The 26,677-nt window shown below is 47.3% G+C and overlaps 1 protein-coding gene across 7 annotated transcripts in view; it reads left to right on the top strand.

Moving 5' to 3' along the window:
* Positions 1-24,680, top strand: part of kif16ba (kinesin family member 16Ba) — a 44,244-nt gene extending 19,564 nt beyond the window's left edge. For 2 of the 7 annotated variants that reach the window (XM_083969769.1, XM_083969768.1), the window contains 10 exons: positions 6,233-6,286; positions 7,779-8,160; positions 9,329-9,613; positions 10,600-10,923; positions 11,806-12,125; positions 13,210-13,371; positions 15,854-15,965; positions 17,186-17,236; positions 17,578-17,625; positions 18,337-20,705. In XM_083969769.1, the coding sequence (XP_083825895.1) occupies positions 6,233-6,286; positions 7,779-8,160; positions 9,329-9,613; positions 10,600-10,923; positions 11,806-12,125; positions 13,210-13,371; positions 15,854-15,965; positions 17,186-17,236; positions 17,578-17,625; positions 18,337-20,265 (3,667 nt within the window). In that variant the 3' untranslated portion in view covers positions 20,266-20,705. Of the gene's footprint in view, positions 1-6,232; positions 6,287-7,778; positions 8,161-9,328; positions 9,614-10,599; positions 10,924-11,805; positions 12,126-13,209; positions 13,372-15,853; positions 15,966-17,185; positions 17,237-17,577; positions 17,626-18,336; positions 20,706-20,925; positions 21,049-23,610; positions 23,701-23,797; positions 23,882-23,988 lie in introns of those variants that run through there. The other 5 variants (XM_083969772.1, XM_083969773.1, XM_083969774.1 and 2 more) reach the window with 5 other exon arrangements.
* Positions 24,681-26,677: the final 1,997 nt, after the last annotated feature.

The raw sequence follows: 26,677 nt of genomic DNA, 5'->3' as shown, positions 1-26,677 counted from the left end.
TCGTCTGGCGAGACACCTCGCTCATATTATTCTAAGAACTGAGGTTATGTTTGATAACCAAACGTTCTTCTTCATAATATTCACTCGGTGTCTCGCTATGGGATATGGTAGCTCCCGTATTGCCAGACAGTTTATCGAACAGGTACCGGCCAGTGGGGAGGGTCCCTGGGTTCCAGTTAAGACTCCAGGACCGCGCTAGCCACGCACGGCCCTGACACGTCAAGCATGTAGAACCGAACAAAAGTCAGAGGCGAGGACCAACTCGCTGCTGAACAAATGTCTTGCACAGACACTCCCCTAAATAAAGCCCAGGACGCGGCCATCCCACGGGTAGAGTGAGCGCGCAAACCCGCCGGTGGCTGCAGACCTCTGCTCTTGTATGCCAAAGCTATAGCCTCCACCACCCAGTGGGCGAGGCGCTGCTTTGTGACTGGCTGTCCCTTTCGGGGTTCAGCCCAGGAGACAAAGAGCTGATCGTTCTTCCTGATGCTCTGTGTCCTGTTCATATAAGAGCGCACAGCTCGAACCGGACACAGCATGTTTGCTCGCTGCTCACCTGGAGGAGCGGTGAACGCTGCGAGCTCAATCGGGGACCATGAACCCACCACCTTAGGTACAAAGACCGGGTTGGGTTTCAGAACCATACGCGTATTCCCCGGGGCGAACTGAGTGCACACAGGGCTCACAGAGAGCGCATGGATATCACTCACTCGCTTTGCAGAGGCGAGAGCCAGTAACAGCACTGTCTTAAGGGACAGGTGTTTGAGACTCGCTCCCAGCAATGGCTCAAATGGGGGGCCTTTAAGCCCCTCCAAAACCACCGCTAGATCCCATGGAGGCAATAGTGGTCTGGAGACAGGGAGAAGCCTGCGCGCGCCCCTCATAAACCGGCACACCAAAGGGTGTTGCCCTGCTGATTTGTCCCCAAATCCTATATGGCAAGCCGCTATAGCCGCCAGATAAACCTTAACCGTGGAAAAGGCTTTTCCTTTATCAATCAGGTCCTGTAAAAACGACAGTATCACTGGCACAGAACACTGAAAGGGGGTGTGGTCCCGTTCAAGACACCACCGCTCAAACACTCCCCACTTAGAGTCGTACAGAGACCTAGTGGAGGGAGCTCTGGCGTTTTGGATAGTGTTAACCACACTCGGAGGGAGCCCGGCAGTGGTCAGATTGAGCCACTCACGGGCCAGGCCCACAGTTGTAGTCGCTCCGGGTGCGGGTGGAACACCGTCTCCCTTCCCTGCGACAGCAAGTCCCTGCGCACCGGCAGCTGCCAAGGCTGGGCGCACAGCATCCGATATATCTCCGCCAGCCAGTGCATCGCTGGCCAGTGTGGAGCTATCAGGATCAGCTTGTGGCTGTGTTCCCTCACTCTGGCGAGAGTGGGGGGTATCAGGGCCAGTGGGGGAAACGCATAGAGCAGCTCGTGCGGCCAAGCGTGCGCTAGCGCGTCTACGCCCAGGGGAGCGTTCAGAGTGCGCAGAGAGAAGAACAGCTCGCACTGAGCGTTTTCTCTGCACGCAAACAGATCTATCCTGGCGCGCCCGTAGCGCGCCCATATCTGCTCCAAGACCTGCGGGTGTAGCATCCATTCCCCGTATATCGGCGCACCCCTGGACAGCAGGTCGGCACCTGCGTTCAGGGTCCCCGGGACGTGAGCCGCCCTCAGGGAGAGAAAGTGCACACTGCTCCAGAGGATGAGTTTGTGTGCCAGAGTGTGCAACAAACGAGAGCGCAACCCGCCTTGACGGTTTATATATGCTACTGTCGTTGTGTTGTCCGTCCTCACCAGGACGTGATGGCCCGAGAGGAACGGGAGGAAGTGTTTCAGAGACAGAAACACAGCCGAGAGCTCGAGAAAGTTTATGTGAAGACGTTGGAGAGCCTGGCTCCAGCGTCCTCTCACAGGCCTGCCCTCGTAAATACCACCCCAACCGGATAGGCTGGCATCCGTGGTGACCACTTTCCTGGACGAGACAGTGCCCATTGACACCCCTTGAGACAGGAAAGACGGAGCCCGCCAGTGGCGCAGAGCCGTTACGCAATCCGCCGTGACCATTATCCACCGTGCGCCATGACGCACGGGATCTAGCCTGAGTGAAGCGACCCAGCGCTGAAATTCCCGCATGTGAAGGCGGCCAAGACGGATCACGAGGATGGCTGAGGCCATCAGACCCAGTAGCCGAAGACACAGTCTGAACTGGACGGACCTGTGTCGACGGAAGTGCGCGAGGCAAGCTTTGAAAGTTTTCACTCTCTCCTCCGAGAGGCGAGCTGTGAATGGCACGGAGCGCAGGGATAAACCCAGAAAGATTATCTCCTGTGTGGGAGAGAGTTGGCTCTTCTCCGTATTTATCACAAAGCCCAAATCCATTAGATGTTTTGTCACAATGTGTGTGTGAACCATGGCCTCCTGTTCTGACTGTGCCAACAGGAGCCAGTCGTCCAAATATGTGGCCAGCCGTATGCCCCGGCGTCTGAGCGGGGAGACGGCTGCCTCTGTGCACCGTACGAAAACCCTCGGGCTGAGAGACAGGCCGAATGGAAGAACACGGTATTCGTAGCACACCCCCTGAAAGGCGAATCGGAGATATTGTCTGTGAGGGGGGTAAATGGGAATGTGGAAATACGCGTCTTTCAGATCCACGGACGAAAACCAGTCGTTCGGTCTTACTAGACGCAGCAGTGCTGCGTGTGTCAGCATCCTGAATTTGTATTTCCGCAGAAATTTGTTCAGAGCCCGCAGGTCCAGAATAGGGCGGATTCCTCTCCCCCCCCGTTTGGGGACGAGGAAGTATCTGGAGTAAAAACCTGACAGACTCTGTGCGGGAGATACGACAGAAATTGCTCTTTTTTCTAACAGAGAGAGGATTTCTTCCTGTAAGACTCGAGCTGATTCTCCCTGTGCTTGTGACTGTATTACGCCGGAGAAACGGGGAGGAACAGCGGCGAATTGGAGCCTGTATCCCCGGGAAATTGTGCGTAACACCCACGGTGAAGCTGCGATTGCTTTCCAATTTTCCTGTTTGAGGGAAAGCGGAGAAGCATAATGCAGTCCCTGCTCCATCACAGGAGGTCCCAGCAGCGGTGCTGTGGCGCCCTCTTGCGGTAGAGCGGGGAAACAATCCCCGAGCTGTACTGCGTATGCGTGAGTGGGCACCGCAGGGACAGCCGGGCCTGTCGCTCTGCTCCGCGGGAACGGTGATTCCGATCCCGGGGGCAGAGCTGCAGAGGGCTCGGTGGCCACACTGCTCATAGACAGGATATTTTTGTTTGTTTGTTTTGTTTTGTTTGTTTTGGCTTTTTTTGTTATCTGCACCCTCGGCTCGTGGCCTGGCTGTGACAGATTTCTTTTTATTTTCACACTTTTGGGAACATGTGTGTGTGTGTGTGCTTGTGGACATTTCCCTCGGGGCGCAACAGCGCAAACCTCCGAGGCGATGTCTCCCCTCTCGCGAACCAGCTCTGAAGTGGGCAGCGGCGGCGCGGGACGCACACGAACAAGCCAACGGGGAACGACAGGATGTTCCCGGAGAGAGGGAGGCTGTCAGGCCGCTCTCTTTTTCTTTCTCGCCTGGGGGACCGAGGCCGCGGCGTTCGGGGGCGGCGGTGGGACTGCGGTCGGGGCGGGAGGTTTTCGGTGCCAGCCGGCTCCCGGCTCCCTCCTCGGCGGGGGGGGGGGTGGGCCGGGCTGTTGCTGCCGCTTCGGGATTCTGAAATGCGGCGGCTGGGAAGCAGCAGCAAACGGTTTGCGCTGCACCGGTGGTGAAGGCGTGGGTGCTCTGCGGGGAAGGCAAAGTTTCAGGGCTTCGTTGTCCTTTTTCTTCGCCTCGCACCTCTGCTGCATCGTGGCCAATGCGGAGCCGAAGATGCCCTCCGGGACGATTGGCATGTCGAGTATGTCGTCCCGCTCCCTGTCAGACAGGTTAGCGAGGCTGAGCCATCTCGCTCGCTCCTGAATGACGAGGGTCGCCATCACCTTGCCCGTGGCCTGGACTGAGACACGCTGGATGCGGAGGGACAAATCGGCGATCACCGCCATTTCCTCCCACGCGTCGGGGTCCTGCTCGTTAGCGGACGCCCCAAACAGCTCTGCCTGGTAGGCAGTGAGGATGGAGAGAGCGCTGAGAGCCCTGGCCGAGAGGGCGGCTGCCTTGTACGCCCTCTCGGCCAGTGCAGACTGGAACCGCTCGGGCTTCGTGGGCAGCGTCGGACGCCTGGAGGAGGACGCGGATAGCTGGCTCGTGCTGCCCGGGCAGAGATGCGCAGCTACGGGGGCTTCCACCGGAGGCATCGAGAGGAGACCCTGGGCTTCCATCCCCTCGCAGTCGAGGGATGCTGCTCCCGGGATGGGGCTCCTGTTGCTGTACGGGCAGCTACTCCAAGTTTTGGACAGCTCGCCCAGCAACTCGGGGAAGACAGGGAGAAGCTGTTTCACCGCGCTACGGGCCAGGGGGAGCCGCTTGCCTTCATAGCGGGACCGGGTGGGCTCCGCTATTGCAACCGGCCAGGGGACCTCCAGCTTCTCTGCCGCACGTTTACACATGTCGAGCAGGTCCACATGGAGGGAGGGAGCTGGAGAGCTCACCCCGCCTTCCTCCCTGGTGGTAGGTTGGGACAGCTTCGGCTTTTCAGCCGGGGCTGGGGCCACGAAGATGTCGTCTTCCTCCTCGTCCTCTGATATGAGGAACGAGGCATAGTCGTCATCCTCCACAAGGCCGATTTCCAGCACGTCTTCCTCTGGAAAAGGGGGGACCTGGAGCTGCTCGCACTGGGTGGCCCAGTCGAAGCCGGTCTCCGGGACTTCCCGAGACATGTCCACGTCTTCCTCCGCGGCTGAGCCTGGGTCAGCGGTGGGGAGAAACGGGTCACGGTCAGCGAGGCTAACTTGGCGGGCTAGCCTGCGCCTGAGGCTCTTCACTGTGAACACTTTGCAGTTTCCACAGGACCCGGGAATCTCGAGGGCTAACCTGGCGTGGTCAACCCCCAGACAGGTACTACACACCGGGTGGGTGTCTTTCCCCGAGATTTTGTTCCCGCAGTCACAGGGCCGAGAGTCTCCTCTGGCGTGAGGGTCTTTAGCGGTCGCCATTTCGCCGACGAGCTGGAGTGCGCGCGGGAAAAAGGGGGGACCGTTGCTAACTGGTGTGTTAGTGGGGGTCAAGGAGAGTAGCTGGCGTGCTAGCTAGCTCGACCGACTCGAGCGTCCGTGGAGGGGAGTCGAGAGAAAAAATCCGCCGTGGAGGGGCTGGAAAAGAAAAATCTACCGGTCCGGTCTGGTGTGAACGGACAGAAAGATAGACACTGGAGAAACACTAGCGTCCGGTGACGGAAGCTAGCAAGATCCGTCTTGTGGACAGTTAAACTAATGAAGCTCCAATGTGAGATAAGCTCTCAAGGTGAGAAGAGGTTTTGAATTGAGGGGGCGTTATCCGCACACACTATTTATAGTAGGTGGGACTACTGTGTGTGACGCGGATGAACACCTTCCACCGGCCAATCAGGATTGGCGGATTGAGATAAATGCTTCTATCAGGGCTGCAGGAGGCTGCATCCCATAGCGAGACACCGAGTGAATATTATGAAGAAGAACTTCTGACTCTAATATGTCAACAAAATAATAAAACAAGAATTTTGAAAGTAGCTTTATCCATTGTTCAGATTTCGGTTCTGGAAATTAGCGCATATTTCATTAGATATTGCCTCGTTTACATATTTAAACATAACATTTGACAAAACTTGTAATACAAAAAATATTTCTCTTAATGTGAGTAATAAACTTGGGAAGTTTCATGGTGATATCTGTTAGTTAAAATTTTTACTTTAAAATACATTAAAAAACCCATAGGTGGAGGTGGCGGAGGGTCATGGATGTTAAAATGTAAAAATGCATTACGAGTCCAAAAAATTGGACTTTCATTCTGAAATTTGGGACGTCCAGAGTTTACCCAAAGATACACCTCCTCGCCAAAAATCAGGCCCCAGTGACCTTTCATCTGACCGTGGGGAGTTGGGAAAATGTCCAGGGGTCACAGGAGGTTTCGCCTGACAGTAGAAACCTCAGTTGCTGTTGCTGTTGTTTTTGTTTTTGTTGTTGTAGTAGCTGGAGCTTGCTGTCTCTCATCTCATCGGCGCTGCCTCCGCCTGCTTCACCTGTTCCTGTCTCAGCTGTGTCTCTCCGGCAGCAGACAACATGTTTGACTCTGTGTGTGTGTGTGTTTCTCAGGTTGGAGTTTGAGCGGCAGCAGCGAGAGGAGCTGGAGAAGCTGGAGCTCAAGAGGTAAAACAAGCTCCGACCTCCGAACCGGTCGCTATGGTGACGACGAAACGATGAAATAGAAGTTAAAACCAAAATGAAAAGTAACGACACCATAATAACTTAGTTTACATAACCTCCAGTAGAGCGCCACCTGCAGGCCAATCAGAGAAGAGGAGGCTCTCAGTCTCTCCTCTGATTGGCTCTTTATTTATTTATGACTTATTCTTGCGTTTATTAGATCAATATGTGTATGACTATATAGAGAGATAAAGATTAGTAATAATATGTTAGAATAAATCTATGTATGTATATACTCATATATCGGAGAGATAAAGATTAGTGATAATATATTAGAATAAATCCAGTTAGATAAACTCATAAATTAATTTATTGTAAAGACTATAATGACTAGATAGCTTGATAGCTAAGTTATGAATAACGGGTGGGAGTAAATAAGTTTTACTTCTTCCCACTCACATTTTCAATTACTTTATTTTATTTTATTCATATGTTGTCTTTGCAAAGTTTTTATTTGTTATGTCTGTCCATTTCTGTATAATGTTTTATTTCTTTTAACATGTCCGAAATAAACTACAACTAACTAACTAACTAAAATAACTCAATTCCAGTAGTTTACACATTAACGTGTGTAATAATGTCACAATTACTTGTTCTCAAAATTAAACGTCACGGTTAATTAATTAATTCATCATAAAGGTTCCTAAATACTGTGACTTTCCAAAAAAGATTATGTCAGAACCACAAAGTTACAAAACAATCGTGTTTTCGTTCGTTAAATCACGTTAATGTCAAGTTACTTAACGTACAGTAACAATGAACTGGTAGGAATTAAAATGTCATTTGTAATTAAAAAAAAAAAAATTTAAATAAACTTAAACATTTGGAATAGACGACAATTAATGACTTTAATATTTGAAACATTTCCCCTGGGGCGTTAACAATTGGTCCTACACTAATATATTACTCATATTTAGTGCATATAATTAGTAATGTAGTTATATTTTGACTATATGTGTTGTGAAATGATTTTTTTTTTTTTCATATGCACAGTGATTAAAACAATAATTATATTTAATGATACAAAGGCAAATAATTGTGCAGGAGAGGAAAGAAGGCCAAAGGGCTAAAACAGATCAACCAATAGAAAAAGAAAAAAGGAAAAGAAGCAGAAAAAGTAAAGAGACAAGGAAAAAACACAACAAACAAACAGAGAGGAAGAAAGAAGGAAGAAAAAACAAAACAACAACAAGGACAAAGATCAATAAAGTTACAAATTAATTTCAATTATATTCTGTTTGAGGGTTAAGACGTTAGGTTATAATTAGGTTTAAATTAGGTTTAGAGTAACGGTTACGTTTAGGCATTTGTTTTGGATGGTTTAGGTTAGGGTTAGGGGCTATAGGGAATACATTATGTCAATGACATGTCCTCACAAGGGTTAGGGTTAGATATATTTACAAGGATGCGTGTGCGTGTGCGTGCGTGCGTGCAGGCGTCTGATCAAGGAGATGGAGGCGAAGCAGCAGAGTGAGAAGGCGGAGCTGCAGCGGCTGCAGCAGGAGGTGGAGAGCCAGAGGAAGGAGTCGGAGGAGGTGCAGCAGAGGATCCAGCGGCAGGAGGAGAGTCTGCGCCGCCGCAGCCAGGACATCGAGAGCCGCCTCCGAGACTTCCTGGCCGAGAAGGAGCGCTTCGAGGAGGAGCGGCGCTCCGAGGTCCAGGGGGAGCAGCAGCAGGGCGAGGAGGAGGAGGAGGAGGAAGAAGAGGAGGAGGAGGAGGAGGAGGAGGAGGAGGAGCGGCTGCAGCAGGAGGCGGCGGAGCAGACGGAGATCTACCGCGAGCTGGAGCGTCTGAAGAGGGAGCGCGAGGAGCAGAAGGTCTGAGGAATGTAGAACACATGATAATAAGAGCCTGAGAATAAAGAATACAACTTTATTTAAAGGAATAGTTCACCAAAAAATGAAATTCAGTGATTCAGTGAGTCATTAGTGACTCCCCCTCATGCTGATGAATACTCCGGAGTAGTTTTTTATTCCTCAAAGTGCATCTGGAGACCCGGGAGGCCGGTTCGTAGTCCAACCAAAACTTTATATGAGAGTAATAGGGCCCGACACAAAAACATCCATAAAACTACACAAAAACCATTTAATATTCCTCCACACTGCTCGTCCACTGCAATCCAAGTGTCCTGAAGGGAGATAGTCCAGAGTTTACTGGAAACGACGTCATTTAGGACATTTTTACAGCCTAACGAAGTCCGGACTTCGGCAGCAGGCGGTCTGCAGAGCTGGTCAGCCGGCCAACCTTCGTCGTCATCCCGGGGGGAGAAAACAATCGCTACAATCGTTTACTGGAAACAACGTCATTTAGGACATTTTTACAGCCTAAACAGTCCTGTATTGAATTTACCTGCCGTTCATGCGATGTACTCTGGACTATTTCCCTTCAGGACACTTGGATTGCAGTGGACGAGCAGTGTGGAGGAATATTAATAAACGAGATTCAGTCATTATTGCCTCCCCCTCATGCTGATGAATACTCCGGAGTAGTTTTTTATTACTCAAAGTGCATCTGGAGACCCGGGAGGCCGGTTCCTAGTCCAACCAAAACTTAATATGAGAGTAATAGGGCCCGACACAAAAACGTCCATAAAACTACACAAAAACCCTTTAATATTCCTCCACACTGCTCGTCCACTGCAATCCAAGTGTCCTGAAGGGAGATAGTAATCAATACAGGACTGTTTAGGCTGTAACAATGTCTTAAATGATGTTGTTTCCAGTAAACGATTGTAGTGATTGTTTTCTCCCCCCGGGATGACGACGGAGGTTGGCCGGCCGAGCAGCTCTGCAGACAAAGACTCTGTAAACAAAAACATATTGATCCAAATAAGTTAGTTTTCTGCTTCAGTGAGTTTTTTTCTCTCTTAAATGAAGTTTTATTCTTTCTCCAGCTCTTATTTGTGTTTAAATTGAAGATGTTTTGTCTGGATTGATCTGATACTAAAGTGATTCCATCAATAACCTGATGAATACCGTGCTGCAGCTGCGTCTGGAGGCGGAGCGGCGGCGTCTGGAGGAGCAGGAGCGCGAGCAGCTGAGCCTGGTGGGGCGTCTGGAGGAGCAGCTGAGGGAGAAGCACGAAGCGGCCGCCGCCCTGCTGACCCGCGACGACGGCCGACGCCTGGAGGAGGAGCGCCGCGCCCTGGCCGAGATCCGGGGAGCGCTGCTCCGCGCCAAGGAGGCCGGCGAGCGGCCGGACGTGGAGGACGGCGGCGAGGAGGAGGCACGGTCGGCCCAGGCCCGCTACGCCGACTTCAAGGCCGAGCAGGTTTGTTGGTTTATTGTTTGTTTATTTTCACATATCAAAAAGTTAAAAAAGCAAAAACGTCCATAAAACTACACAAAAACCATTTAATATTCCTCCACACTGCTCGTCCACTGCAATCCAAGTGTCCTGAAGGGAGATAGTCCAGAGTAAACTGTTAAGGCTGTAAAAATGTCCTAAAAAAATGTCCTTGTTTCCAGTAAACTCTGGACTATCTCCCTTCAGGACACTTGGATTGCAGTGGACGAGCAGTGTGGAGGAATATTTAATGATTTTTGTGTAGTTTTATGGACGAGCAGGTCATTCTGCCTTTTATTGATTATGCTGATACTGTTCACCAGAACACATTCGACAGCTTTCTCAAACCTCTCAGTATTGTTTATAATTCTTTATGCTAGATATCGGTATCGATCCTGTGGTATCGATATATCGATACTCACACGCTACTCATTTGGCATCGATTTCCTTGAACAAATATCGATACTAACAAAATAAGAATTGGGGGTGCATGCATAACTTTCAGCTGTTTTAGATAACTTACTTCAATTACTATGGGCCTTCTTTTTTTTTTTTTTTCTTTTTTTTTTTACCTTTTTCCACCAAGATCAGTATTTCTTTTTGTGCGCATTTTTGTTCATATTTAATTTATGTCATTCATATTTATGTCATTTATTTTAATTTTAGTTTTACTATGTATTGACCATAATACATTTTGTATACATTCTGTATTTGTCATGTGATTTGTCTTAAATGTAGCCTAATAATATTTTGAATGAAAAAAATTGCCAGTAAGAAATTACCAGTAGCCTATTGGTATCGGTATCGGTATCGATGAAAATGCAAGAAATCGGTATCGTATCGAATCCCAAAAGTGTGGTATCGCCCATCCCTACTTTATGCAGATTTATTTTGAGGTGTCCCTTTAAAACCCACCACTGTTTCATCTTAACAATAGAAGACAATTTCATTGGGTCAAATTGAACTCCCAGGTGAAGGAGCTGAGCCGGATGGAGGAGGAGCTGCGGCTGCAGAGGGAGCGTCTGGAGAAGGAGGTGTCGGCGGAGCGCGGCGCCGTGCTGCTGCTCGCCAGCGGCCTGAAGGAGCGGCAGCCGCAGCTGAAGGAGGCGCAGGAGGAGGAGCAGCTGCTGCGTCAGGCCGAGCAGCGGCTGCAGCTGAAGGAGCGGCAGCTGGCCAACCTGGCCGACGCGCTGCTGCCGGCGCTCGCCGAGGAGAGGCAGCGCGCCGCCGAGACGCTGGAGCGCGGCAACGGGAACTGGGACGGACCGCCGGGGCTGGACAACACGCTGTTCCAGGTTTTTATTATTTATATTTTTAATACTTTATTGCAGGATTGCACAAGTTAGTCGTTAGTTCATGTTCCAATACACATCTTTATAGCCATTGGAGCATTCCTACAAAATCTGTGCAATTTGTAGTGAAAAACTAGCTGAGAAATCTAGCTGCACCCTAGCGGCAGCAAATCTCTTTGCTCCGTAGGTGGGTCTAGAAACGAGCCATAGGAACTTTTTGAGTCTGAAACACCGTTTGTGTTCACCAATCACAGCGCTCTATCTGTTTAGAGAGTCGTTGGGCGGCTTAACACGATGACGACATACTTGCAACGGTGAAAAACATGACAAGAAGATGGCTTTGGCAAAGGAATCGTTTGAATCGGCGTTGGCATCAACTTTGAAAGAATTAAACTTGTCATTTTCTTTAAAAGTTGAGCCAGAAACTGCACTGAAGTCGTTCATTTGGAAGAAGGATGTATTTGGTGTTTTGCCGACGGGATATGGGAAAAGTTTAATCTACCGACGTCATCCTGCTCTTTGCTCTGATTGGTCGTAGCGCTACCCTATTGGTGCAGAGGCAGTTTGAGATGTTTTTGTTCTGACAACTTGGCATAAAGACAATTTAAACTGTCATAGCAGACCTAATGGCCAAACTTTAAAAATGATGTCAAGTTTTCATAACAAGGACATCTCAAACAATGTCAACTTTGCATCAAACATGACATAACTTACCGAATGACACTTAACGACAGCTGTCATAAGTATCATTGATGGTTATGACAGCTGTTATGTCAATCTTATGAATACCTATTCAAGTAAAGTGTTACCAAACTTTGACTCCCATCCCACGGGAATTACGTGACCTGCGGGAAGAATCCCGACTAATGTCCTCCTGTGTTGCAGGTGGAGAAGGAGCTGGAGGAGAAGGAGGAGAAGCTGCAGCTGCAGCTTCAGAGCGCGCAGCAGCTGCAGCAGCTGCAGGAAACGTACGAGTTCACGGCCAACGTGGCGCGGCAGGAGGAGAAGGTGCGGCGCAAGGAGAAGGAGATCCTGGAGTCCAAGGAGAAGCAGCAGCGCGAGGCCATGGAGCAGGCCGTGGCCCGGCTGGAGAGGAGGCACTCCGCCCTGAGGCGCAGCGTCTCCGTGGAGACCGACGCCGAGGAGACGCGGCGCCGCAGCTCGGCCCCGAGGAGCCAGAGGGAATCGGACCTGGAGCAGCAGAGGTCAGAGTCCAGAACTCAATTTTTATGTTGCCAAAGTTACACAACAACCGCGTTTTGAACTTTGTTTTAGTTCGTTAAATTACATTAATGTCAATTTACTTAACGTAACTTAAAGGGATAGTTCAACATTTTGTACACAATCCAACAACTCCACAACGCTCTGGTGGACAAGTTGTGAGCTGCACATTCACCACGCTATGAGATAATAACACAACGTTACCACACAGAGTTGTTTTAGAGGGAAATGCAGAGACTGCTTGATGAAAAACTGTCCCTGAAGGCAACGTGCATCAGCGGTTTTGCATGAATTTCCCTCTAAAACAACTCTACGTCGTTCTAAAAATAGCTTGCACCGACAATTTAAGGTAACAAACCTACTGCTATGACTATAGGGATTATGGCAATGGGGCAATTTGCCAAAATATTGAACTATCCCTTTAACATAACAATGAACTGGTAGGATTTTAAATGTGAGTGTCTCCTGTCCTGCAGTAGTTCTCTCTTTCTTGAAGTGAACAAACCCCTCGGTGTCTGTTTGAAGACATCTGACGTTGTCTGGTTTATGGGATGTAAACAGCCTAAACATTCTACGAGACAGAGAGAACTACTGCAGGACAGGAGACAGTAAAACGAAAATCTACACATTCATTCTGTTAGAGCTGAAATATTAGAAACTAGAGCCCAGGTTGGATTTGACTGGAATTGTCCTTAAATTTTTGCAAAAACAAAACATAAATCTTGGCATTATGCTTTAAAATAAAATAAATCACTGTCTCTCTGTGAACTACATCATCAAACTTGAATGAAGTATTTTAATTTAAAAAAATCGATCATGTGACGTAACTGCATCGATTCAGAATCGTCCCGTTGAGAATCTCGATGCATCTTTGAAACGATTGTTTTTTCGGCGCCGCTAATTGAAACCTGTTGACCCGTGTGTGTGTGTGTGTGTGTGTGTGTGTGTGTGTGTGTGTGTGTGTGTGTGTGTGTGTGTGTGTGTGTGTGTGTGTGTGTGTGTGTGTGTGTGTGTGTGTGTGTGTGTGTGTGTGTGTGTGTGTGTGTGTGTGTGTGTGTGTGTGTGCAGGGTGGAGAGGGAGATCCAGAAGCTGAGGCAGAGGATCAGTGAGGGAGGCGACGGCGGCGGCAGCAGCAGCAGAACTCTCTCCATGAGCTGTGAGGAGAAGAGCAGCTCTCCGGTCAGTCACATCCAGAGCCTCAACACGCTGCTGCCGCTGTCCGACGACAGGTAACACACTCGCCTCATGATGATGATGATGAGGACGATACAAACGATAAAATTGTTGCATTTTTCTTTTGGGTCATTTGGGTCTTCACATGGCAACAGTCCCAATCGGTCCAAAGTTACGTAAACAAATGCCAGCTGTTCTCTCATTGGTCAGAAATCTTACCTGAAAGGAGGAAGAGGAGATGGAGTTTACCTGGGAAAAACCAAAAACATGGATCAGAGGTCTTAAAGGGATAGTTCAACATTTTGGCAAATTGGCCCATTGCCATAATCGCTGTAGTCATAGCAGTAGGTTCGTTACCTTTATTTGTCGGTGTAAGCTATTTTTAGAACGGAGGAGCGGAGCGGCAGGCTGCTCAGAGCTACGCTATGGAGGCTAAAGGAATTTCTTGGTTTCCCTCATCAAACTCATCAAATACAAAATCCCCAAACTCCACAACGCTCTGGTGGACAAGTTGTGACCTGCACATTCACCACGCTATGAGATAATAAACGTTACGAAACGGAGCCGTTTTCGAGGTAAATACAGGGTAAATACAGAGTCTGCTTGCTGAAAAACTGTCCCTGAACACAACGCGCATCAGCGGTTTTGCATGAATTTACCTCTAAAACGGCTCCGTCTCGTAACGTTCCGTTATTATCTCATAGCGTGGTGAATGTGCAGCTCACAACGTGTCCACGACAGCGTTTTGGAGTTGTTGGGTTGTGTATTTGATGAGTTTGATGAGGAAAACCAAGAAATTCCACTAGCCTCCATAGTGTAGCTCTGAGCAGCCTGCCGCTTCGCTCCTCCGTTCTAAAAACAGCTTGCACCGACAATTAAAGGTAACGAACCTACTGCTATGACTATAGCGATTATGGCAATGGGCCAATTTGCCAAAATGTTGAACTATCCCTTTAATGGATGGATGGAATTAAAGGGGTAGTAGCATTTTTTAAAGTGGGGTTGTATGATCTACAAATAGCCCCTAAGTACTTTAATTGCAGTAGAAGACTCTCTGCACTCCTCCCGTTAGCAACGCCAGCCCATAATAGCCCTGCCCAGAGATTTACAACATACAGTGTTGTGAACAGACCCAAAGAAACGGCCTATTTTCACGGCCTAAAAGAGGTTTTACCTGAAAAAAAATACACAGTTCCATTGTTCGCTATAATATAATTTTTTCCAGCCCCTCAAAGTGCAGGAAAAACACAGTTTTTATTTGGACCTAACCAACTGCTGATCGGCGGGCGCTAACCCTGGGCGGAGGGATACGTGAGTTGGTTAGGTCCAAATAAAAACTGAGTTTTTCCTGCACTTTGAAGGGCTGGAAAAAATTATATTATAGCGAACAATGGAACTGTGTATTTTTTTTTAGGTAAAACCTCTTTTAGGCCGTGAAAATAGGCCGTTTCTTTGGGTCCATTCACAACACTGTATGTTGTAAATCTCTGGGCAGGGCTATTATGGGCTGGCGTTGCTAACGGGAGGAGTGCAGAGAGTCTTCTACTGCAATTAAAGTACTTAGGGGCTATTTGGAGATCATACAACCCCACTTTTAAAAAAATGCTACTATCCCTTTAAAATCCGACCCGGTCTGAACCATGGTCGAAGCCCAGACCTGATCTGAATCATTTGTGAATATTTGGGCCCAAACCCGACTTGAACTCGGCCAATAATCTGCCACGTTTTGTAATACAACTCTTGAACGCAATATGTAATAATAAACTTTGCAGCATGTTGTTATAAGTTGTTACATAATGCACCAAATTATTACAATTATTTCATTAAAAAAAATGCAACACCCGCATTTTGTAATAATTTGGTGCATTATTTAACAACTTATAACAAAATGCGGCTAAGTTAAGTTACATATTGTGTTAAAAAATGTGGCGTTATTACATCATGAGGTGAAAATATATGACGTTATTACATGATGAGGCGCTACGAGCGTTAAACTGTCGTCCATGAAGTTCAGTTAAAACATCATGTTAGAGTTGAAGAAAGATCTGATTACAAACATGTTAATATCTTTTCTTTCACACAAATCAAGTACAAGTAAAATGTGTGTGTGTGTCTGTGTGTCTGTGTGTCATTTCATTTCTTTATTTATTGAATTGGGACAGTGCACATTCATCAACACTGACGCATTGTGTGTGTGTGTGTGTGTGTGTGTGTGTGTCAGTGTGATGGACGACACCCGCATTTTGTAATAATTTGGTGCATTATTTAACAACTTATTACAAAATGCGGCAAAGTTTATTACATATTGTGTTCAAAAATGTGGCGTTATTACATCATGAGGTGAAAATATATGACGTTATTACATGATGAGGCGCTACAAGCGTTAAACTGTCGTCAGTGAAGTTCAGTGAATGAATCATGTTAGAGTTGGAGAAAGATCTGATTGATGATGATGTCATTCTGACTGCTGCTACGTGTCATGGAGCGTTATCTGACTCCGCCCCCTCTATCTGACTCCGCCCCCTCTCCGACTCGTAGGATCAACGCCTACATCGAGGAGGAAGTCCAGCGGCGGCTGCGGAAGATGAACCTGCTGAACGGCGGCAGCAGCATGGACCTGTCTCTGTCTCTGTCCTGTGAATCTCTCAGGGTGAGGACGCCGCCGCCACACGCTTCACTGCCGCACGCTTCACCGCCACACGCTTCACCGTCCACCAGACCAAACAGCAGCTCACACACACATTTGAAATATGTATTTATGTCCACATAAGAAAAAAGTACAAGGGTTCTTGCACAAGGGACATAAATACTGCCAATGCAGTGACGGCATTCAATGATCAGGAGCCGGTTTCCACATAACGTTCTTCCTTGTCGCGCTAAGACTCAAAGGTGTAATCTGACCAGAGTTGTTAAAGGGATAGTTCACCCAAAATTGAAATTTCACTCATTATCTACTCACCCTCATGTGGACTAAGTGCTGGGAGAAGTTTCAGAGTCCTCCGTGGCTTCTCTGAGTTACAGGGGGTCTCGGCGTAGCAGTGCATGTCCATATAACGGTTGCAAATGGATACCAACTGTCTTTGTGACAAAAAGACACACCAAAAAACATCCAAATACCTCCATGCTGCTCGTATGTAATGTCCGTAGCTTCCGCTACAAACAAGCTTGAAATATAGACTTATTTAATTTTTTTCGGGACAGTTTCGCATTTCGGGGCTTCAATATAAGACAGACATTACATACGAGCAGCATGGAGGTATATGGATGTTTTTTGGTGTGTCTTTTTGTTACGAAGACAGTTGGTATCCATTTGCAACCGTTATATGGTGGTTTCATATTGTGGATTGTCATTACTCTAAGCTTCACACGATTTAGCAACGGCGCCGTCAAAAATAGAACGATGCTGCTGAGACGAGCCGCGGTGCGCCCGGTGCTTAGAGTGATCAGAGCGGCAGAGTGCAGGCAGCGATCAGCCCCGGTGACCACGGCGCTGATGGGTGGATGGTCAGACGTTTCAAAAAGCATGACATTTCTGCTTATTGTGCGTGTAATCTGTCAATTAAAATCAACAAGTATCTGCACTGCTGCTGCATCCCATCCTTGTGGTCACACCCACCACCTGGCATGCAGCGCACATTCTGCTCAACACACGATGTTTGATCTGTTGTTGTGTGTCTGCATATCTGTCCTGTCATGTCCATAAGAGAGAGAAGAATCATTGATTGGTTGATTGGTTGGTTCTGGACCAGTGGGTCTCCATAAGAGTGGAGTGGTTCTGTCTGGTCTCTACCGGACCCTCAGAACCAGAACCAGGACCTTGGTCTTGTCTGTGTCTGTGCAGAACTGATCTGTAGCTCTTTAACCCCGCAGGAGGAGGAGGAGGAGGTTAGCGACTGTAGCTCTGTTAGATTAACAGATGAGGTAAGACCAGATCAAGTCCCGATCAGAACCCAGAACCCCCTCCTCTATAATCTGCATGATACCCCCCACCCCCCTCTCTCCTCCCCTGCGGTTCTGGATCGACTCACTTCTGTCAATCAGTTTGGTTTGTTCCTCTTTGCACTGGGGGTTCTTCTGGGCTTCATTTTAATCCTGGTTCTGTTTGACATGTCCCTCTTTCCTGCCCATCAAGATTTTATAACCTTTTGGTTTTTGATTTGAAAAAAAAAAAGAAAAGAAAAGAAGTTGCTTGTTGTCATTTTTGCAGATTGAGTTTGTGTTGATGATGCTGGGATCATGAGGCTCAGTTTTATTCTTTACAGGACGATGAAAAGCTGAAGAATGTTAATCCAAGGAGGCAGAAATATGAGGTAAGACCAGAGACTTTACTAATAATAATTCAATAATCAATCAATACAGTTCTCTAATCCTAAAAAAACAACAACATCAGAAAGCCTGAACGTGATTCTTCATGATAAATTGAATGTCATTTTTAAATGAAATGGTGAATGAGTTTCCATTTAAAACCTTCAGAGTTCCTAAACAGACGTCACATTTGGTTTTTCCATCAACAAAACAAAAGTTAAAGTTTGAATTTTGCGTCTTTTTGTGTCGTTTTCTATAATTGGAGGAACTCTGATAGTTGTGGTTTGGTTCTGCTCCTTATTTCTGGGAGGAACCAGGACAGGAAGCTCATTCTCTGTTTCAGGATGGTCACAGTAAAGACACGAACATCATAAAGTGATCAAAGAAGTCCAAAGTTCAATCAAACGTAGATAAAAACGCATTTGCAGATGTGTGAAAACAAACCATCCGTCCACTCGGAGAGGAAGGTGCAGTCGTCGTCATCTGCCAGTGCCACTTTACCAACGTTTGATTGGGCTTTAAAGTTTTCAAAAAGTCACTTAATTTGCATGTGTAACCCTTTTCACACGGTTAATCCCGAATCACTTAACGACCCCACCATGTGCACCTGGTGATGGAGGAACGGTAATTCTCATTGAGGTGAATTATGGACTTCACTATAATTCAGACAAGAGTTCACGTCCTTCTTGACGCCCAACTCCCCCTTGTGCACACAGAGCGCCTCCGGGTGGTGGTCTAGCGCCATTTCTGCCACGGCGTTTGAGGCAAGCTCTCCTCCTAAGGTCGAGCAAAACGCACCAGAAGAAGAAGAAGCCGTAAATGTTGAGTTAAAGCTCCACAGAGAAGAAGAAGAACGGGTGCCCTCGGCTGAAGAAGCGCCTTATAAAGACAGAACCACAGCAGGAGAAGGTCGTCCAGCTGTTTCTGAACTATTTTACGTCAACTCGGCCAAGATCAACAACAGATTTGACGAGAACGAGAACATAGCTAGTAAAAAAGTCGACTCTGAACTCCCTGTTCCTGATGATGAGAAGGTTGAAGACGGAGCGAAGGAGCTTGTTGCGAATGGAGGCGCCTCAAGCGTCAAACATCAAACTGGAGGAGATGCAGAAGAAATCTCCAATTACCAGTCGTCAAAGTCCCAGAACTCTGTAGAAACATCCAAACAGGACTTTGTTAAAGGGCAAATAATAAAACCAGAGACAGACGCAGAGAAAGTCGCGACCAACACCCATCACGTTTTCGGATATTTTGCCGGGAAACTGACCGAAGCATACAAAGATGCCGGTCGGAGGCTGCAGGGCACACGGGACATCATTAGGAATGTTGGATCGGGTGAAATGAAGGACGTCCTCTCTCAGTACGTGACCATGATGTCCAAAGAGCTGCCGCTGATTCATCACATGCAGATTAAACCACAACAACCTGAACCCTGCACACGGGCAGTGAGTAAAGTCAGTTTGGTCGACCTGTCGAGGGATCGCGCCCCGGGTGCTCCTCTGGCGTCCGGCGAGTCTGTGACCGCCGGCGTCTCAGTGCGACCTGAGGGATCTGTGTCCTCGATCAGAGACACAAGTCCTGAGGTGTTTCATCAGAGGATGGTCGAGCTGCCGCCTGCTTTGTCCCGGCTACAGACGTTTTCCTCCTCGGAGATTTTACAGCGGCTGGAATCTCTGTCGCCGCGAGTTCAGCCGGGGAAACCTCAGAGTATCTTCTGGCTCAGAACGGCCAACTGCAGGCAGCCCGTTCCAAAACCAAGCTGCTTGCTTTTGTCAGAAAAGGACATAACCGTCGTCTCAGCTGGCGCCAGCTCTGAGGAAGAATCCCTGGTTCTTTTCCACCGAGTCGACCTCCTTGAAATCAAGATGGTCCAGATCAGTTTGGCGGGACAGCACATCCGGCTGATCGGCCACGCCGGAGACGCCGTGTTGGTCGTCTTCACCCACAGCAAAGAGCTCACCCAGGAGTTCTGCAAGGCCTTGGTGAAGGCTCTTGATCCTGAAAGGTTCTCTCAAGGCACTGAAGGTCATCCGTTACTCTCTGAAGACCTCATGCTCCTCTCTCTGGACTGGACATCAAACGTTCCCGACGTCGTCCTGGACAGCGGTCTTCACGTCACCTCGCGGTTCAAGCGGGTCCTTGCCGACCTTCTGTACATCGTCCACGGGAACATGGACGGTCCCGGCAAACCGTCCCTGGCCGACGTCTGTCCGCTGCTCTACGCCAGCGTCAAGGTCAAGAACTCCACCCGTCTGCACCGGACTGCACAGGACGCCATCTTCCAGTTCCTGCTGACGGACACCCATGTGGCGCTGCTCCGGGAGGACGGCGTCTTCCACCCGGTGCCGCGGGGATCCAGCCTGGTGCCGGTCCAGCCCCAGTTTCAAGGACTCGAACTCCGCAAGCGTTCGGACATCCGGTGTCTGGTCGCGAGGCAGAGCGACGACTGTCTGGTGGTCGAAGTCGTTTTCACCACTAAGAAACCTGCACAAACCCAAGAGAAGAGGGCGGTACCAGGGCTCAGCTCCTCCTCCTTCTCCTCATCATCCTCGTCCACCGGTCACAGTCACCGGGGCGATTCCTGGAAGTTGTCCTTTGGTTGCACCTCAGAAGCTCTGATCTTAATCAACCACCTGTGCACCTGATGACGGAAACTCACCTCGACTCCTGCGTGGGTGCACTGAACTCAATCAAGTCCTCATTCATTTTAGGAAGTGTCGAATAATCTGTGGTGATTGAGCCAAAGTAAGAAGAAAGATTCATCTGAGGGATCTTTTTAAGTATTTAAAACATTTTTAAACATTTCAGTTGTGTGATCTGTTTTTTGTTTTTTGTTTTTTGGAGTTGCAATGAAGGGAAGTAAATAAAAAAGAGTTTCCTTGTTAGTTTGAAAGTTTTTTCTGTTTCTCTTTTTAGTCATGTTGAAGATTCTTGTAAATTGTTTGAGGTTGGATCGTACTGTGATTTCATCAAAGGGAAAAAAGAAGCTGTGCTGCTACATTTTTTTTAGACAAATGACTGTGACTTGAAGAAAATGTGATGATTTGTCTTGATGGTGAACGAAACCTGATCGATAAGGAATAATAATAATGTGTTTGTTGTGTAAACAGAATAATAAAGATTGAACTCTTTCTGACTTGAACGAGTCATTTGTTCTAAAATCAAGTTAACAGCATCTCTTGTAATTTATTTTCAACCCTTCACTCTTCTTATTTTCTCCTCCTCTTCCTCTCCTCTTCCTCCCTTCTTCTTCTCTTTTCCTGTTTCCCGTTTTCCTTCCTCCCTCCCGATCACTTCCTCTGCAGCACTTGGTCTCTCGTTCTCTCGGGACGAGCGCCGACGGACTCCAGGAGCCCGTTAGAATTAGCATTCCTCGTTACGTTCTCCGCGGGCAGGGGAAGGACGAGCACTTTGAGTTCGAGGTGAAGGTGAGTCGCCTCCGTTTCCTGTTTGCCCTTTTCATCTGCAGCCGAGGGAAAGAAAAGAGAGTAACGACACGCATTGGTCCAATGGAAGCGCCTCCTGGTGGAGGAATATGGGTTTTGCAAAAGCGCCCAAGAACTGACATCTCTGCATTGTTGGTGAATGGGCAAGTGTGGTATTTTCAATAATTTAAGGACATTTATAGATCACCCACGTTAATAGCATCATTGAGGACCATTTACAGATAAACATTAACACATAGGCGAGTAAAATATTTATATATTTTTTTAAATAGTTGTCTACATTAATGTTTCAATCTACATTTTGTAATAAACAAATTTTAAGTATAATTTGACATGACCAAGACACCTAAAAACAAAAACACGGCCGTTTTCATCAATTTACAAGCAAGTGGGCAACACACATACATTGGAGTGAATGGGGTTTCTGGGCGCTTTTGCAATACCCATATCCTGCCACTCGGGGCGCAAAACCCTTACCACGGGAGTCGATGGTGGTGTCGTTACTCTCTTTTCCAGTGCTCTAGAGGGAAGTAACTAAGTACAGGCCACACTCAGGCCACAGGGACCAGTTTAGTTGAATTAGTACTTTGACTTTAGATCATTTAAATTGTTGTGATGATGCTGAGAAACTTCTCGCCACGTTCAGACTGCAGGCGAATCTGATTCAGGTCAGATTTTTAGGGCTGACTGTCCACACCGTTTTTAGCAAATGTCTGAATCAGATTTGGCTCTGTTCAGACTGGGCCACATTATTGACCGATCTGACAGGTTGCTGTAGCAACGACGTCGGAGCGGAGGAGTCATCCAGCGCGAGCATTGTGTGACAAGAGCAACAACAACAAAAGAGCCATCTATGAGCCGTCTCCCCACAGATTAATGAGGCATTTCGTTTCGTCCTTTGTCCAAGGACGGATGTTTTTGACGTCTTCCATTGACTGCTCTGTTGCGTTGATATCGCTCCACAACTCAAAATAGGCAGGCGGTCAGACGGCGGTCAGGCGGCTGGTGCGGCGTAGAGCGACGTCACGGACAGTCAAAGCTGGAGCTGTTCAGACTGAGATGCATCTGTCCAAATGTGATTTGAAACTACCTCCCGAAGGTGGTTTCGATCCGGTTTGCAAAAGTCGGATTTCATGTAAATTGTGACTGTTCAGCCCGAGTCATCGTAGGTACATATTTTTGGCCCGAAGCAGCGCGTCTGGTTGTTGAGAACCACTGAAGATCAGCAGCGTGCCGCTTGTTGTGTCAGTTGATGAGTCGATTCTCACTGCAAACGAGCCGCTCCAGGGCTCGAATAGAAACGAGACCAGACCTTGTAAGCGATCTCGGCCCACTTGTTTTATTCTGCATCAGAGCGCGAGTGCTGTGTTTAACATCTGAAACAAACAAACCGATCCTTGGGGTTAAACGCTCCCTGTTTCAGAACAACTGCTCCAAACGAACCAGGTGTGAATAAACGCCTGCCGCATTAGGTAATAATACCGCATCTGGTAATAATCTGCCACATTCTGTAATAAAATTCTTTAAAGCAAATAAACATGTAATAAACTTTGCAGAAAAAGTTGTTAGATAATGCACCAAATTATTACAATTATTTCATTAAAAAGATGCAACACCCACATTTTGCAATAATTTGGTGAATTATTTAAAGGGACATTGTGAAACTTCTCCTGTTCTCTATTCATGAAAATCGATTATTTCGTTCAAAAGTATGTTTTTCATGAATCAGTAATCTGCCCCATCAACAAACTGAAGTGTTCCTTTCAGCTCTGAATGAGCCGTTCATATCATTCATATCTCCATGGAGCGGATAAGCTCGGTGCTGCTGCCATGTGGTGTCGCGCAGCGTGACGGTAGGAAACCACGGAAACTCAGCGGAGACACCGGAGCTGTCGGCTCAGGTGGAGGTGGAGTCTGTGAAAAGTCACCACGGTAACGCAGTGAGGAGGAATGGAGCGTTACACTGATGCTGCATTCACCTGCAGTCGGGCGGACGGCCGTCACTAACAAACCAGCTGTCATTTTAGTCACAGAAGTCCAGAGAAAGCCGGTAAAACGTGGGTCAGATAAACAATACGACATCGCCATGACAACATATTGTCACGTGTATTGTTTTGCCTCATCCTGACGGGCCACTTGTTTACATAGAGGCTTGTTTATGCCGTTACCTGCAGCGGCTGTTGTCCGTCTGCCCAATTTCACGTGAATGCAGCATGAAAAATACGATTGAGTTGCTTGTGATCTACAATCACAACGCTAGATGGGAGGAATTCCTACACAATGTTCCTTTAACAACTTATTACAAAATGCGGCAAAGTTTATTACATATTGCGTTCAAAAATCAGCGTTATTACGTCATGAGGTGAAAATATATTATTTTATTACATGATGAGGCGCTACAAGTGTTAAACTGTCGTCAGTGAAGTTCAGTTAAAACATCATGTTAGAGTTGTAGAAAGATCTGATTACAAACATGTTAATTTCTTTTATTTCACACAAATCAGGTACAAGTAAAATGTGTGTGTGTGTCTGTGTGTGTGTCAGATCACTGTGATGGACGACACCTGGACCGTGTTCAGACGTTACAGTCGTTTCCGTGAAATGCACAAGAGCCTGAAGCTCAAGTACCCGGAGGTGAGAGCAGCTGTTCCTCTTCACCTGGCTCTGTGTGTGTGTGTGTGCGTGTGTGTGTGTGTGTCACTTACCTGTGTGATGTCATTGTCTCTGTCAGCTGGCAGCTCTGGAGTTTCCTCCCAAGAAGCTGTTTGGGAACCGTGACGAGCGGATGGTGGCGGAGCGACGGACGCACCTAGAGGCAGGAGAACTCATCTTTGACTTGTTCAGTGTGTGTGTCTGTGTGTGTTAATGTGTGTTAATGTGTGTGTGTGCTCACTCTGCTGCTGTTGTTCTTGTGTTTTCCAGCGTTACCTGAGGAACCTGTTCCGGGTGATGCTGTCGTCGTCCGGCTCTCCTCTCCGGACCGAGGCCGACGGCGGCGTCCGCCTGTCCAAACACGCCATCTGCGAGTTCTCACCTTTCTTCAAGAAGGGCGTGTTCGAGTACGGCAGCCACGGCACCGGCTGACGTCCGTCCTCTCCTCTCCGTCCGTCAGGCGTCCGCCACGACGAAACCAAAAAAAAAAAAACAGACAGACAGACAGACAGACAAAGGAACAAACTGAAACTGCCTTTTGCCTTTTTGGGGCGGGGCTTCAGCTTTTTGGGGGCGGGGCTTCAGGAGGGAGAACGTGCAGGTCAGTTCCCTCTCCGAGCCGCCGCCGCGTGCTGCTGCAGCGTCATGAATGTTCACAGAGACACGGAGGCAATAAGTCGGAGACACACGGCCACACCGAGCAGCTCGTTGGCATTAACCACTTTATTATTATTATTATTATTATTAATAATCACTGAATAAACAACATGAACCCACCGGCTCAGCTTCTTCACCTGCGACCTGCACCTGTCTGTCACCTGCAGCCGCAAGGGCTGATGGGAAATAAGCTTCTCTGGTATTTATTGTAACACTACGACCAGTATGATGAAGGAAACAGGTCACTCTGGTTGTCTTTACACTAAAGGTTCAAGTCGCCCAATTCAGATTTTTACCTCTCAATACGTAAAAACCGCATGGAATCGGATGTTGTCAGATCAGATTCAGGTCCCGTCATAGGTGGAAATAAATCAGATGTAAGGCTGCAATTAATGATTATTTTCATTGTCGGGGCTTCAATACAAGAGGGACATTACAGACAAGCACTATGGAGGTATTTGGATGTTTTTTGGTGTGTCTTTTTGGACGAAGAAAAGTGAGCTCCGTTCTCAACCGTCATATGGACATGCAGTGCTGCACGGAGCCCCGCTGTAACTCAGAGAAGCCACAGAGGACTCTGAAACTTCTCCCAGCCCTTAGTCCACATGAGGGGGAGGAGATAATGAGTGAAATTTGAATTTTGGGTGAACTATCCCTTTAAGAAAAATCAGATAAAGGCAACAAAACCGAGTTGGGCATCGAGGTCTAACCCTGAGTAAAGACAACCGCTGTGTCCCGTTTCCTCTACTGCACCTGAACGTAGCAGCACACCTGCTGCTGCGTTCAGGTGCACTGACTGATCCTGCCCTCTGTGTCCCTGCTGGTTTTGTTTTTTCCGACTCTGAACGTCAGACGCGTGATGATGTCACACGATGATGTCACAGTCTCAGGTGTGTTCATTCGTCATCGCTGTCGAGAACAAAAAAACTAGATCCGGCCTCCTGGAGGTCGTATCCTTCCGCCGCCGCGTCCAGGGTCGGAGAACAAACCAGCTGTTGCACACTGATCATCGTTGTTCATTATTGATTGATTGATTGATTGATATAGAGCAGATCAATAACAAATGTCTCTTCAATACAAAACTTTATTGATAAAATGTAGTTTTGCAGCTGAGACACGTCACAAGAAACACAACAAAACAAAACAAAACACACAAGAACTTTTTTTTCTCTTGAAGCTTTGACCTGTTGAGTTTGAGTTGTTTGGTTCACAACAAGCTGTAGCCACGACAACGCTTCTTTCTTCAGTCTCCATGGCGACGGGCGCAGCATCAGGACCGAGTCTTGCAGAAGTCTTCCAGCCGCCGGACCCGAAGCAGACGACTTCCTGTCGGCACACTGTGATTGTTTCTAGTGAAATGTCAATAAAGGGAATGAACTCAATGTGGAACTGTGTCGATGAGTTCATTTTGTTTTAATTTAGTTTATTTTAATTGAGTTTAGTTTAACCTTCGTCTTGTGTCAGCTTTCTACTGCCATCTATGGTGTTAGGGTCAGTTTTGACCTGTGTTTTAAATCAGCTGTAAAATACACTAAAAACTTTTTTTTCATCCAATTTGTTTTTCTTCTCATGGTTACATTGTTAGGCTTCCTTATCCATGAAAATGTTGGTTTTAATATTTTTCGTATGGGCCCCTGAGCCTTTTTTTGTCAGTTTACCCCTTGACTTCAATTGAACCTTACTCTTAAACCATGGTGTTCAGGTCAGTTTTGACCTGAGTCTTAAATCAGCTGTAAAACACACTAAAACAATTATTTATCATCCCATTTGTTTCTCATCTCTTGGTTATGTTGTTAGGCTTCCTTATCTATGAAAAGGTTGGTTTTGCACTTATGATTTCAGTTTTAACTCCCGTTGTTTTTATCGTAATAACTAGGTTGAAATTGACCCGAACACCACAAATGTCATAATTTTAACCAGAGCATTTTAGAAATTTGTGATTTTTTTTTATTTTTTTTAATTTTGTTTAAAGAGAGGTTCCTGACAAAGTCAAATTTATGTGATACTTTTATGCATTAACAGCCTGAAAGAGGAAGGTTAACATACGGACGGGAGGCAGCTCACTTCATCTGAGTCACATGTTTTCTTTTCATTGTAAAACTGGTAACAAGACCTGACTCAGAAGAGAGGATGCTTCTGATTGGCTGTCTGGTTTCTGACTGATTCAATAAAATCAGAACAGATTTCAGAATAAAACACTCAGAGAAACCAAATCTTGCAAAGTTGTTGGAAGATGGTGGGTCCAGGTGGTGAGGGGACGGGGTTAGTTGTGACATCACAAAGTCACAGGAAGTCCTGACGG

The sequence above is a fragment of the Trachurus trachurus genome (assembly GCF_905171665.1).
Source record: "Trachurus trachurus genome assembly, chromosome: 1".
Lineage (NCBI taxonomy): Eukaryota > Metazoa > Chordata > Actinopteri > Carangiformes > Carangidae > Trachurus > Trachurus trachurus.
The sequence above is the reverse complement of the archived record's forward strand: the minus strand, read 5'-3'. Positions and strand labels throughout refer to the sequence as shown.